The sequence below is a fragment of the Diaphorina citri genome, unplaced genomic scaffold (genome assembly GCF_000475195.1).
Source record: "Diaphorina citri unplaced genomic scaffold, Diaci psyllid genome assembly version 1.1 scaffold1472, whole genome shotgun sequence".
Taxonomy (NCBI): Eukaryota; Metazoa; Arthropoda; class Insecta; order Hemiptera; family Psyllidae; genus Diaphorina; species Diaphorina citri.
In genome coordinates, this window is record NW_007378898.1 from 4,802 (window position 1) to 19,229 (window position 14,428).

The 14,428-nt window shown below is 38.3% G+C and overlaps 1 protein-coding gene across 1 annotated transcript; it reads left to right on the forward strand.

Moving 5' to 3' along the window:
* The first annotated feature begins 10,223 nt into the window (after window positions 1-10,223).
* Window positions 10,224-14,027, forward strand: LOC113470266. The gene is made up of 4 exons (XM_026828566.1): window positions 10,224-10,294; window positions 10,696-10,886; window positions 11,451-11,604; window positions 12,692-14,027. The coding sequence occupies exons 1-4, from the start codon at window positions 10,255-10,257 to the stop codon at window positions 13,210-13,212; spliced, it is 906 nt and encodes a 301-aa protein (XP_026684367.1). The 5' UTR covers window positions 10,224-10,254; the 3' UTR covers window positions 13,213-14,027.
* The last annotated feature ends 401 nt before the right edge of the window (window positions 14,028-14,428 follow it).

Consider the following 14,428-nt stretch of genomic DNA (forward strand, 5'->3'; position numbering starts at 1 on the left):
CTTATATTATAAGAACGAGATCCATTCACAGTTCACATTTCATAGTTCACACACTGATCGCTCTATCTCGAAAACGCCCAACACACTACGTTAAAAAAATATGACTTGACTTGTACTCGAACCACCAACCTCCAGACTCAAAGTCCATTGTGCTAATCACTACACCACTGAGGTTTGGTTACACCTTTTACTATTTCACACTTTGGAATTTTGGCATCAGGAGATCTGAAAGTTCTCCATGCGGAACTGAAGCACTCTCGATTCAATTCTAAAAATATTGAATGGAATTTTAACGTCACTGTAAAATTGCTAAGGTCTGCCTTAAAACCAACACCCTCTATAGTCTGTTCGACGACAAGCCACCCGCCACATTAACAGACCCATTTTAACTGTGCCTATATTTGTCTCGTTTCCATTATTCTGAATTAAGGAATATTGAAAACAAAAATAAAATGAAGAAGGAAATACAGAAATATTATTTGGAAAACAACAATGAAATATAGAATCAAGACAGAAGCAAGAGTTTTAATGAAATAAATCATTCAAACCGTTCCTGAAAAGTACCATTGGGGGTACTTATATAGGAACAAAAGGAAGATATTTTTATAGTTACGTTAAAATAAACCATTCTCATTATTATTAAGTTCCGAAGAGTTCAAAGTCCCATTTTTTAACTAGTCTTATGGACAGAGTTCAATTGACCTGTGGACGCAAAACTGTAAAATATGAAAGTTCATAATAATAGTACTCGGGTATTTACTAATAAATTGATATCGTAGTTCCACTTTCATGCACAAGATGTGGAGGTATTGATTGAGCCGTTTAATTAGTCTCATTTCTAAGATGCTTTTATCTCATCAGGACAAAGTGACGTCAAATAAAACCCTTGAAACATAACTCTCAGTGGCAAGATCGGCCATGAGAGAAATTCATGCGGGGATTGCGGGGTTTGGGATTTGGTTTGTCGGGAAGGCCACCATCTCGAATGAATTGGGACACAAACTGTAAACTGGTTCATTTTGAGACCAACACCATCAACTCAAAATGCACAACCATGCACGGAAATGCCGTTAACCCAGTTGTGAATACGTAGAAATCTATTCTCTCAATACTTTCACGTCTCGACGCAAAACTGTAAAATATGAAAGTTCATAATAATAGTACTCGGGTATTTAGTAATAAATTGATATCGTAGTTCCACTTTCATGCACAAGATGTGGAGGTATTGATTGAGCCGTTTAATTAGTCTCATTTCTAAGATGCTTAGAAGATTAGAACTTAACTGAGATAAATACGGGGGTTGGAAACTTGGTCAGTCTGAAAACCAACACCCTGACCGAATTCGACCAAATTGCGATGATTCAAGTCAAATCTATAATACCCGATCTTACCACAGAGTTTTCAGTTAATAAAGAGTAAAAACTAGCCTGTGTAAATCAAATGATTTTTTTTTTATTTTAGAGGTTTGACAGAGGGAACTGTAACTGCCAAGGTCTTATCGTCCCGAAATCGAAGAGAGAAGGAAGACAGGATAGGAAAAAGCCAGCCGTTCCGAGAACGAACATTATCAGTCTTATCGTCCCGAAATCGAAGAGAGAAGGAAGACAGGATAGGAGGAAAGCCAGCCGTTCCGAGAACGAACATTATCCAAAGTGACGTCAAATAAAACCCTTGAAACATAACTCTCAGTGGCAAGATCGGCCATGAGAGAAATTCATGCGGGGTTTGGGATTTGGTTTGTCGGGATGTCGGGAAGGCCACCATCTCGAATGAATTGGGACACAAACTGTAAACTGGTTCATTTTGAGACCAACACCAACTCAAAATGCACAACCATGCACGGAAATGCCGTTAACCCAGTTGTATTATCCCATCAGGACAAAGTGACGTCAAATAAAACCCTTGAAACATAACTCTCAGTGGCAAGATCGGCCATGAGAGAAATTCATGCGGGGTTTGGGATTTGGTTTGTCGGGAAGGCCACCATCTCGAATGAATCGGGACACAAACTGTAAACTGGTTCATTTTGAGACCAACACCAACTCAAAATGCACAACCATGCACGGAAATGCCGTTAACCCAGTTGTGAATACGTAGAAATCTATTCTGTCAATACTTTCACGTCTCTTGTTTTCAATAATGCCATTCGTTTCTGGGATGAACTTTGCCCCTTGCCTGCAGGACGTGACAGTCTTGACTTTATTGATATTCAACAGGAACTTGGAGTTGAAATTCTCTACAAAAGATGTTATAGCATAATCTTCACGTCTCTTGTTTTCAATAATGCCATTCGTTTCTGGGATGAACTTTGCCCCTTGCCTGCAGCCTGCAGGACGTGACAGTCTTGACTTTATTGATATTCAACAGGAACTTGGAGTTGAAATTCTCTACAAAAGATGTTATAGCATAATCGATATTTTGATTGTGCCAATGTAGCAGTTTGTTTCATCTATGTGGCTATCTTTCTATCTTGTAAATTGAAAAATACAAATGAGAGAAACAATTAAATGATACCTTTAACAAACTGCCGAAAAAATAGAGTTGCCAGACGACACAGCATAAAATATTTAGGAATTTCTTCGACTTCGACTGTTTGTAATAATGAAATAATCATAGGAAAGGAGAATGAAAGAATTGATATGGAAAAAATCAACAAAATCATAGTTGGTTTATTTATACAAAATTTAAAAAAGCTAAAATAAGAAACGATACGGGTATAAAAAAGGTCGTGGAATAGGATCAACCAATCACCTGTAAACTGTACCTAAGGCAAGATACAGTTTTCAGAGATATAGATGTGTATCATATAAACATTATAGATAGATATGTACCATAGAAAAGTTAACGAAGATATGTAGAAAAACATGACACAACAATGAAGGAGTTTCTAAGAATAGAAATGGCCTAGGGCTGAAGAATATATCAAAGCACATTATAGACCAAATTGCGATGATTCAAGTCAAATCTAGAATACACAATATTACCACAGAGTTTTCAGTTAATAAAGAGTTTAAGAAAAACTAGCCTGTGTAAATCAAATGATTTTTTTAGAGGTTTGACAGAGGGAACTGTAACTGCCAAGGTCTTATCGTCCCGAAATCGAAGAGAGAAGGAAGACAGGATACGTATACATGTATGAGAGGCATACCCATCTGATGAGAGGCATACTACGGGATGGGCATGCTACGACACAGACCACATGCCTCTAATATAGCAGTTGTTTTGCTATGAAATAAAAACGGCAGTGAAACACTCATTTTTTTTAAAAAAACTGAAAGTTATTGTAGGATGAACAAATGTTGGCAATAGCTTGGATAGCGCTCATTGAGTCCGACACCATCAGGAATTTGGAGTGGGGCAGGTACTTTATATTTTGAAGGCAGAGCAGAATAGCTGATTTCTGAGGAGAAAACAGTATTTTGAAAACACTGAAAACAGAAACCTACAAAATTCAGATTTTCCCAAGACATTCGAGTAGTCGAGGCACATTAGCTAAATAAAATATCTCAAATCCTCAATATGAGAGGCATACTACGGGATGGGCATACTACGACACAGACCACATGCCTCTAATATAGCAGTTGTTTTGCTATGAAATAAAAACGGCGGTGAAACACTCATTTTTTTAAACTAAAAGTTATAGTAGGATGAACAAATGTTGGCAATAGCTTGGATAGCGCTCATTGAGTCTCACACCATCAGGAATTTGGAGTGGGGCAGGTACTTTATTTTTTGAAGGCAGAGCAGAATAGTTCTGATTTCTGAGGAGAAAACAGTATTAACCTCGTTGAGGCGAAGTGAACATATTATGTTGTTGTCTATACTATACGCACAACTTGTGGAGTTCCCCGACTTTGAACCGTCTGTGAATGTGAAATCATGGTATTTAGAACTGATGGCGCCCAAGAAGTGCTTTTGGAACACAGAATACACAGATGTATCGACAGGAGGTGCTTGGAGGCTATTATTTTTGAAAACACTGAAAACACAAACCTACAAAATTCAGATTTTCCCAAGACATTCGAGTAGTCGAGGAACATTAGCTAAATAAAATATCTCAAATCCTCGAATCTTTTGTACGAATGAAAATTCGGGGTCTTTTATTTCAATAAATTTTAATCGTTCCATGAAACAGAGTACCTACATGAAAATAATAACGGTGTATTGAATGTTACTTGAATGTTTGGTACTTCTCCTTTTATCACGTGAGACAAACATATTCTGCATTTGGACGGGATCCAACTAATTGTCGGTACCCATTGGGTACAATAGATACAACACTATATCTACAATCATGATGGTCTTCAGAATAGATCTTTTGCTCTTTTGTTGTTTTACAGAGATTGTTCTGCAGCTGGATTCATTGATATTGCCTCACCTTTGACTAAAAAGGAATGTCAATTGTGTTACTTAAGTATAAATGCTCGTCACAAATGTCGTTCCCTGCTTAATACACTACGTTAAAAAAATTATGACTTGACTTGGACTCGAACCACCAACCTTCAGACTCAAAGTCCATTGTGCTAATCACTACACCACTGAGGTTTGGTTACACCTTTTACTATTTCACACTTTGGAATTTTGGCATCAGGAGATCTGGAAGTTCTCCATGCGGAACTGAAGCACTCTCGATTCAATTCTAAAAATATTGAATGGAGGTTTAACGTCACTGTAAAATTGCTAAGGTCTGCCTTAAAACCAACACCCTCTATACTCTATAGTCTGTTTGACGACAAGCCACCCGCCACATTAACAGACCCATTTTAACTGTGCCTATATTTGTCTCGTTTCCATTATTCTGAATTAAGGAATATTGGGTCCAAAGGATGTAAATTCCAACCGAGATAAATGTGAATTTTTTTAAATAATTCCTTTTTGATATGCATAAAAACCTATATTATGTATTTCCATCAGCCCTTCTATGATTAACGGACAGATTGGAAAAGTGAGCACATACCAATGAGCTAGTCGAAATTTAATGCTGTAATAAAAACCAACATTTCTATCTCAAACAAAATTTAACAGTAAATCACTAATCAAACTTCCGCAGGAATGCAGGGAAAAAGGGAATGAATGATAGTTGTACCAAGCACAAGAAACACGCAACACAGAGTGTACGATACAGATAGCAAGAGACTCGTACAATACAAATAACTATTACATATATTATAGATTTTTTTAAAAAAAGTTTCAGTGAAATAATTACAGACACGGAAGAAAGCAAAGCGCAAAATTTGCGAGAAAAGAAATATCGGGAATACGAGAAGAAAACAACAATGAATGATTCTAAGATATTATAACAACAATGATTGTAAAGATATTTCAAATATTTCGGAGTGTGTGTGGGATTCGCGAGGTTCTTCATTTGGGCAAATGGATCGGAATTCTATAAATTAATATTGACGATCATGATGGGAGTTTTAATTGTTTATGAGGAATTTGGTTCGTCATTACGAGAAAGAAATATTCGTAATTACGTTTTGAAAATTGTGGCGAAGGCGACGGAATTCTTGTTCACCACATGCAATAATCTAGTCGGGGCGAATTAAAGACAATAAACTTTAATAGAGCACAAAACACACTCAAGGAAAGAATAGATCAACACTGAGGAATATTAAAAATATCGTTCCAGTAGAGCTAAAGAGTATCGGAGAGGCTATAGTCTTCGACGTACTTTCCTTATCTGGCAAAACTTTGCAGAGTGGGGGACTGTGAGTGGAAGATAGTGTAAGGATACTTCAAGTGTATATGGAGTATTCTGGTACAACCACACATAGGTATCATGTACAGTTGTGTATGTTATTGTTAAAGTCTCAAATACCATCTTCTCCAACACAGAGTTCACTGGAACTTCAGGTTTTTTATTTTTCAGAAACCGGTCGACTCAATGGCAACAAAATCTCTGAGAAAAATATGATAATTGATGTAGAAATGAAAGTACTTTGAGATATTTTTGAAAAGCACAATACATGATTAAATTTTAGGAGACCTGCCATACAGGATGGGCCAGACATCTCAGTCCTAGAGTCACGACACTTAAGAAGACAATGAGTGGAAAAAACCAACTTAATTGGTCAATGGCATATTTGGCCGTTGACATGGTATACATATTTGGGTATACTTTGGAGCACTTTGGCCAATTAGTGAGAGGGGCATGAGACAGTGTATAAGTGTGCGGCCACAACGGCGACCATAGACCATCGACCCTCACCGAGAAAAACACTTGGCTCAATTTCTTCTTTTCCTGCGAGGGTTGGTACTTCGGTCGAAGCTATGGTCAATGCTCAGTTGAGGACGCTTCTATTCATTAGCATGGTTTGGTTATTTTCTCTTGGGTCGGTAGTGGGCTATTATGGTCGATGGCCGGTTCCCCGTTGTGGTCTTGTGAACGCATACTAAGATGGTTTATGACTTTTGACTTGTATGAGAAATATTCGCCATATAGCTATCTTGAGAACATTTAGGGTTAATCTGAAAAATAGATATCATACTACAAAGCCTTGTAGAAATACGTTTCATTTTTCATAGCATGACAAACGCTTTGATATGGCAAGTGTGTAGTTGTGTACTTTGGGTGAGTAGGTTGAACATATGATCATCTTAACCAGATACATACATCGTATGGGGGAGATCATTCCAAGTTTGTCTTTACTCTTTACATGGTTTCAGTACGGTAAAGTTAACCCAACATATATGAGGGGAAGCTGCCATTTTTTTTTTTCATACCCTCCCATACTTGCTTTCCGTGTCCGTAAGAAAGATGATAGCTTGATACCTATCTCACAGTGTTGGAAGGATTGGGGTTGAACAAGCGGGGCCCGTCCCTCCGGGAATTTTTCGATCTTGGTTAAAGAAAATCAGTATTTATATACCTACCTATTTTGTTTAATATTCAGTTTATTATTATTCTTGATTTGATTTTTTTTACTTTCATGTAATGATTTAAAATCAAGATTAGAGCCTGTTCTCCCTTGATTCCCAATATAATGTTCAAGTCACCCATCCATTTATTGGCCTTCCTCGGCGTAGCTTAACATAGGTAACGCTAAAACCGGTCTTAATAACGACAGTGTTCTAAAATTTTCTCGCTTTGAGTTCATAGGTCGTCGCGACAGATTTCGAGATCAGAGCTCCTTTGTGTGAGAAAATTGTCGAAGAAATTTGTTAAAAGAGCAGGTTCAAATACGTACGAGAAAATTTCTCGAAAATATTTAATAGGTATCATTATTTAATAAATATTTAATATCATTTTTGATTCCCCTCACCATACCCACTTGAAGTGTTGGGAATAATCGATTATTTCACATAATCGATTATCAATAATCGATTATAAAAAATAATCGATTAATCGATTATTAATCGATTAATAATCGATTATTCTAATACGTGGAAAAGTCATGAGAAAAGTGCCTTACCAAGGGGGGGGCACTTCTTGTACTTTTAGCACATCACATTCAACCGAGCAGGAAAAATGAGGACCAACGGAATTTTTGTTTTTCTTCTACGACTTCTAGATCCCGAGATAAATCGATTAAAAAAATGCCGGTAAATCGTGAACTTTGACGTCACGGCATACGCTCCCGTAGGCGATGACGTCACATCAAATGTCCCGAGCAAAGCTCCCTCGCAGGCAACGCATTAATGTGTTTGTGCGCATACGTTTCTGCGCAGTTCTTTCTGCTCCTCCGCTAGCGCGCTTGCATTATGGCGCTACCTAACGGACGAAAAAAACAACTGCGCAAAGTCTGACGTCATACATATTTGAACTCTTTCATTAGAACGGAAAATAAAAATTGAATTTTGGACCTTTTAAAGTTATTTTTTCGGATTTTTGACCTCAGATTTGGATTTTTTCCCAACTTTTTACATAGGAATCGACCATTTATTAATAATTTTTACCCATTTGCAACTGCTCCATTGGCAAAAATACCAAAATGTGATTTTCCGATTATTTTTCATAATCGATTATACTTTCGATTATTTTTTATAATCGATTACGATTACGATTATCAATAATAATCGATTAATCGATTATCATAATCGATTATTCCCAACACTACCACTTCAGATTTCGTCATATCCATAAAACCGCCTGTTTGAATACCATATGGAATACATATTTAATAACATTGTTGGAATGCTAGATTGCATACTCGAATATCTCAGGCGTTACAGTACAGGCATGGTTGCATATCGGAATAGATAACGGGGGTTTTACTATCACAGGGTTTATACGCTTTTCTCGGAATGAAATTCCATGACTATTCCAGACAATTTCCATGAATTTTTCAGAAAATTAGGGGGCGGAGGTACTTAAATAGTACGATTACCTCTTCCTTTAGATAAAATATGCAATATGCAGAACGTCAAGGAATATGAGGGGGAATACGCCGCAGGCCGTTTTTCGGAAAAACTTGATAGCTTGATACCTATTTAATTTTAACATTTTAAATTTTTGACCGGGTGGAAAATTCCATGACTTTTCTAGGTTTTCTTTAAAATTTCACGATTTTCCATTTCTTTTTCGCCGATTTTCAGATTCCTTGACTTTTCCAGTATTTCCAGGTCGCGTATAAACCCTGTATCAATACATCGCGTCTAGCGTTGCGTCGTCATAGGTATATAATGTTCAGATTAACACAAACGCGGGTTTTCGAATTGCTTTCAGATCTTGTTTTTGCTGCAATAAATCATTAGAGGTCTACAAATTATTATCTTGGGTTCTTGGGTACCATCTACAGACCTAGACGTGTATAAATCATATCTCACCTGACTTTTTTGATTTTCACCACTTTTTGTTAACATTTCCCCTGACTTTTCCAGTTACGACAAAATTCCCTGACAATTCCCGGTTTTCCAGACTGCCTGTACAAATCATATCGGGGGGTGTTTTGGAGAGCTACAGGTCTGCAAAACATCTTTCAGGTATAGAAACTGTATATCTAGTATCTAGAGGTCTGTAAATCATATCTCTCCGAGTGATTTCAATAGATAATTGCCTGATTACATTATGATGATCATTGATATGAGTATTATAACATGACCTGAGATATATGATACATAATATATTATTACATATTAGACTATGACAACTTTTAATTTTAATAATAGAACACGTTCATTGTGCCATAATATCATAAAGAATAATTATTTTGAATTTTATATGATTTAGATTAGAAATTGACCATTGTACAATGTACTTTCATGTATTTTAATTGATATGATGAAGCATTTTTTTCAAATTGACTCAGTGCTCAGGACTAGGGTTCTTGCCGAGGGCAACTCACTACTTTCCTTTCATAATCAACATAAATAGCGGTTGATAAATGGTGAGTTGTGAGTCAACTTGAGATGTTACCTGCCTACAGGGTGGACAAAATAGCTCGCCCCTAAAAGAAATTTAACTTGAAACCTATGGAAACACGACTTCGAACCTTTGGCTTTGGAGGTTTGGACGCTGAATTCCGCTGAAATTTTGGTCAAATTTCTGCCACTGGAAGACCAACTAGAAATCTAATCAACTGAAATCGCAACCTAATGCGTATCTCAAGACGAACAAACACGATAATCAAAAGCAATTCAAATGCGGCGTTTCCCCCCCCCCCTTCTTCTTTTGGAAAATTGGGGCAAATTAATCAATGCAAACCAGGAGCAAATGTCTTTTTTAACCTTTTCTAATAAACGTTGGAAACGGAATGCCATGTCGGGATTCGTGATAGAAACTTTTCTAATGAAATTCCTCTTTTTCCATTTCTGCTATTCTTCTTTTCAATCACCACCCAGTACACTAGTATTGAGTAACCATTATAGGTGTTCATTAGACGGTGTAAGTGCAAGGTAGATATGTGCAACATTATAGTGGAAATTCTATGTCTATTATCAAATTATAGATCCGTCTCTCAGACAGTCTGGAAACTGAAGTCAGAAGCTTCTTTCGCCACACACGGTCTGACAGTACTAGGTGAACTAGGTCTGTCAGACGCGTCGAACAGTTTGAGCGTAAGTGGTCGGCATAAGATATGGGTAAGTTAGTGAGGTTCAATTTACCTCTTGTGATATACAACAGCAAGTAGTCAACAAAAATACTAAAAGTTGGTCCAATGTATGGTTCAAGGTTATTGATAAGATGGGACTATACATAGGCTTGCCAAACGTCCCGAATTGGCCGGGACAGTCCCGAATTTCAGGGGGTGTCCCGGCGTCCCGTTCAGTTTTTCATTTCAGTTTATCATCAGCCTCAATCCGAACCCTTGGATGGATCGCAAGTATGTTGCGTTTGGACAGATTGTGGAAGGTAAGCATATCGTGAATTTGCTGAGGACTAGAAGGAGATTCGTAGAAGCTTAACCCGTCCTTTGGGGCTGTTTGCCCCTACACCTAAAGGCCCACTTGTCGGTAGGAAAACGTGTCGTGTGCAGTGGGAACGCTCTCATTCAAATTACACTGCCAACAGGGGATTCGGGTGAGAAATCGGATGAACCACATTCGGATACCAACCATGCGCAACGCTGCTTTACTTCAGTGATTCATCGGGAACTGATGAAATCAACGTGCTATCACCGCTGGTTTTTCATTCTTTTCTAGGGATTCTTTCCCATAACCGGGTTATTTACATTTCAAACTTTCCGGGTTGTTTACCCCATTTCAAACAATTCAAACTTTCTCGCTTTCTCATCAAAAACTTCCCGATTCCAGGTATGGGTGTGTTAGATCAAATTGAATCCATACCCACCTATTACGAATCTCCACGGAAGAATATTGAGATTCTCAATTGTGGCTTATTGCCTTTGAAACCTACAAGTGAGGATGAAGTGAAGAGTCATGATTTGATAAGTGAAAATCAGATATTTCCTGATGTGCCATCCCTGAGCTTTTATGATATTAAGGTAATTTGAACCATCTTTGAGCTTTTGATATTGCACTGAGAAAAAAAACTTTGTGTGAAAGAACTTTAGCATTGGGTTATTTCGGCAATCAGGGGATGATCGGAGTGTTGGAATGCTTTATTAAAGTGTCCCGCTTCCTGATATCACTGATATGTATAGAGTTTTTTTTGAAAACAGTCATTTCCAACACCCTACTTTTCATCTCTGTATAGGATAAATTAAACCATATTTGAACTTTTTTTTTTTTTTCTTTCTTTTAAAGCGTTTGAACAACGACAGAGAGGTTGTTCGGGCTTTTCTTTGCACTTTTATGACAATAATTAAAATGTCCTTTTATGACAATAATTAAAATGTACTTTTATGACAATAATTAAAATGCTCTTTTATGACAATAATTAAATGTACTTTTATGACAATAATTAAAATGTACTTTTATGACAATAATTCAAATGCTCTTTTATGACAATAATTAAAATGTACTTTTATGACAATAATTAAAATGTACTTTTATGACAATAATTAAAATGCTCTTTTATGACAATAATTAAAATAATTGTCTTTCAGAGTGTCCCAGATGAATCCGATGAAACCTTCCTACAACGCGATTTCAAGAAACTCATAGTGGATCACTTTAATCAGCTTCCCCTACCGGTCCTAGACAAAGTCCATCCTAGCGATGTCCCTAGTGATCATCTACTCCTGGACCGCTATGCTAAAGGTCTCCAATCTTTGGTCATTATCGGGGGTTAAGTAGCAGAGAATGCTCTGCGCTTTAACTTCGCCCCGGTTTCAACTTCTTCTTCTCCTCCCTCTAGTCAGTCTAGTCCAGTGGTTCTCAAACTTTTTTGCGTGGCGCCCCCTTTGGGCATATTCTCATTTTTTCACGCCCCCCCCCCTACCTTACCCAACCCCTCGGTATATTATTTTTACCTATGGGTTTTATGGAATAACAAAACGAGAATTTGAAACTTTGAGAAACTTATTTTTATTTTCAATAATAAAGTGGGTAGGTAGGTGTTGTGCATCAACCTTGACCAAGAATGTCAACGTTGTAACCAAGGATACAAAGGAAAAGCTCGCGCCCCCCCCCCCCTGATTTGTCTCCACGCCCCCCAGTTTGAGAACCTCTGGTCTAGTCCTTTCTCACTTTTTTAATGAGATTCTCCTGGCTCCTTAAATAATATGCATTTTCTTACGCACTGAATTAGATACGTAGGTCGCTAACAATGAAAAATAAGTTCTATCCTATTCATAACCTCAGTTATTCTCCATACTCAGTTAGACTGTTGTTGTAGCGGCTTTAGGTTTCGCCAAATGGCAATAGCAGAATAAAGAAAAGATGTCTTTTTGTATCTGCTATACACCGGGGTGATGGTCTCTAGCTCTAGCCATGTTAATTTGGCTGGCTCGTCCTGAACCGCAGTCAACCATCGTGAGGACTTGTGCTTGGTCTTTAAAAGCAGAGAGAACCCTTTGAAGAACTGCCAGCTAGCTAGGCTGGTTAGGGTTAGCTGTTCTCCTCCCTGTTTATAGTCCCACAGCCAGACGCTAGTCTTCTCTCTGTTTAATGTCCCCTAGCCAGACACCATACACCCTTTCTGACAAACCATCAATTTTTCCCACAGGTCTCTACTCGCTGCCCAAAGAGTACCAAGCGTTCGTTCAAACCACGCGCGAGCACAGTTGCCACCCGGGCAAGACAGTGACCGTCATAGGTCTCTACTCGCTGCCCAAAGAGTACCAAGCGTTCGTTCAAACCACGCGCGAGCACAGTTGCCACCCGGGCAAGACAGTGACCGTCCCAGGTCTCTACTCGCTGCCCACAGAGTACCAAGCGTTCGTTCAAACCACGCGCGAGCACAGTTGCCACCCGGGCAAGACAGTGACCGTCCCGTGCCAGCCCAACGCGATTCCAGGCGGTCCGAGCAGCGCTGACCCGCGACAATATTACTCTCTGCGCGGGTCCGGAAACCCACCGATATACGCGGGTCTCAGCCCCGAGGAACTGCAAGGGAAAACAGATCGGGAGTTACTTCGGTTGTTTGACGTTCCGCCCGGGTTGGATGGTATCTCCCAGGAGAATATGTCGCGGTTATCTGATGATTTGGGCCGTTTGGTGATGGAGGCCTTAAGCAAGGAAATTCGAGTGACGGGTGGGAGTAAGGAGGGGAGGGGAAATGAGAAGGAAAAGAGGAGAAATGAAGACATTCTGGGTGATGCGCCAAGTGAAAATGTATTAGGAGATGATGAAAATGAAGAATCGAAAGAAAACGTGGTGATGGTGACTGAAAGTAAGCAGAATGAAGAAATTCAAGAGAGGAAATGAAAAGGAAGGAGCTAATTAGAATGGTATTACGATACAAGGGGAATGTTAATTAATTTTCAAGAAAATATGGAAGTGAGCGACAATTTGAGCAAAAGAACTGTTAAGATGTTTTTCCGATATATTACTTCTACTCCTGACCAAGGTGTACCTACTACCTGATATTTTCATAAATCCAAAACATAGGATCAAGGACAATCCTTAAACCGTGTGAAAAGCGCCCTGTCAATATCCACTTATTGTGAGTGATACATATCCTGTCTATACACATCTGAAACTTGGTAAATCTCCAACACTCATCAAGTTATCAAGTTGACAATTTATAGAGTGTCAAGATGAAACGGTCTCGGTAATTTCTAAATCATTTCATGGTGACGTCCGAAAACTTTTACTTGATTTGAATATTTTTATTGGATCAAAAAACCAAGATGTTAAAATAAAAACTGGAACCATAAAAAAAGTAAAAATCAACTTATGAAAGGTAGCAGCTCTTTACCTATGGGTACTTGAAACTTGAAATGGCTTTATTTATGAGAGCTTTAATAGCTTTATGTATGGACTGCTTATGACAGGGTCTACTGTAGGGCGTTGTAAATGAAATTGTGGGTATGAGCATGAGAACGGTCTACTCTAGGGCGTTTGTCGAATATTGTGGGTATGCCCACGAGAACGTATTTTCGTATACTTGCTCCTTCTCTATTTACCCAGTTTAATATGGAAAGCCTAATCATGGTATCTTTTCCATAGAGTTCAGTGGTAAAAGACCTCGTGTGGTACTTAGAAAGGTATGGGTTCAATTCTGAGGGCATGTTATGTCATTGTTATGTTTGTAAAATAAAAACTGGAGCCATAAAAAAATCAACTTATGAAAGGTAGCAGCTCTTCATCTATGGGTACTTGAAATGGCTTTATTTATGGGAGCTTTAATAGCTTTATGTATGGACTGCTTATGACAGAGTCTACTCTAGGGCGTTGTAAATAAAATTGTGGGTATGAGCATGAGAACGGTCTACTCTAGGGCGTTTGTCGAATTGTGGGTATGCCCACGAGAACGTATTTTCGTATACTTGTTCCTTCTCTATTTACCCAGTTTAATATGGAAAGCCTAATCATGGTATCTTTTACATAGAGTTCAGTGGTAAAAGACCTCGTCTGGTACTTAGAAAGGTATGGGTTCAAAACCAGTTTTGAGGGCATGTTATGTCATTGTTATGTTTGT

Coding starts and splice junctions, on each gene's coding strand:
- LOC113470266 (XM_026828566.1), top strand. CDS start 10,255: ATGGATCGCAAGTATGTTGCGTTTGGACAGATTGTGGAAG. Junction 10,887..11,450: donor TGAGCTTTTATGATATTAAG/GTAATTTGAACC, acceptor ATTGTCTTTCAG/AGTGTCCCAGATGAATCCGA. Junction 11,605..12,691: donor CCTGGACCGCTATGCTAAAG/GTCTCCAATCTT, acceptor TGACCGTCCCAG/GTCTCTACTCGCTGCCCACA.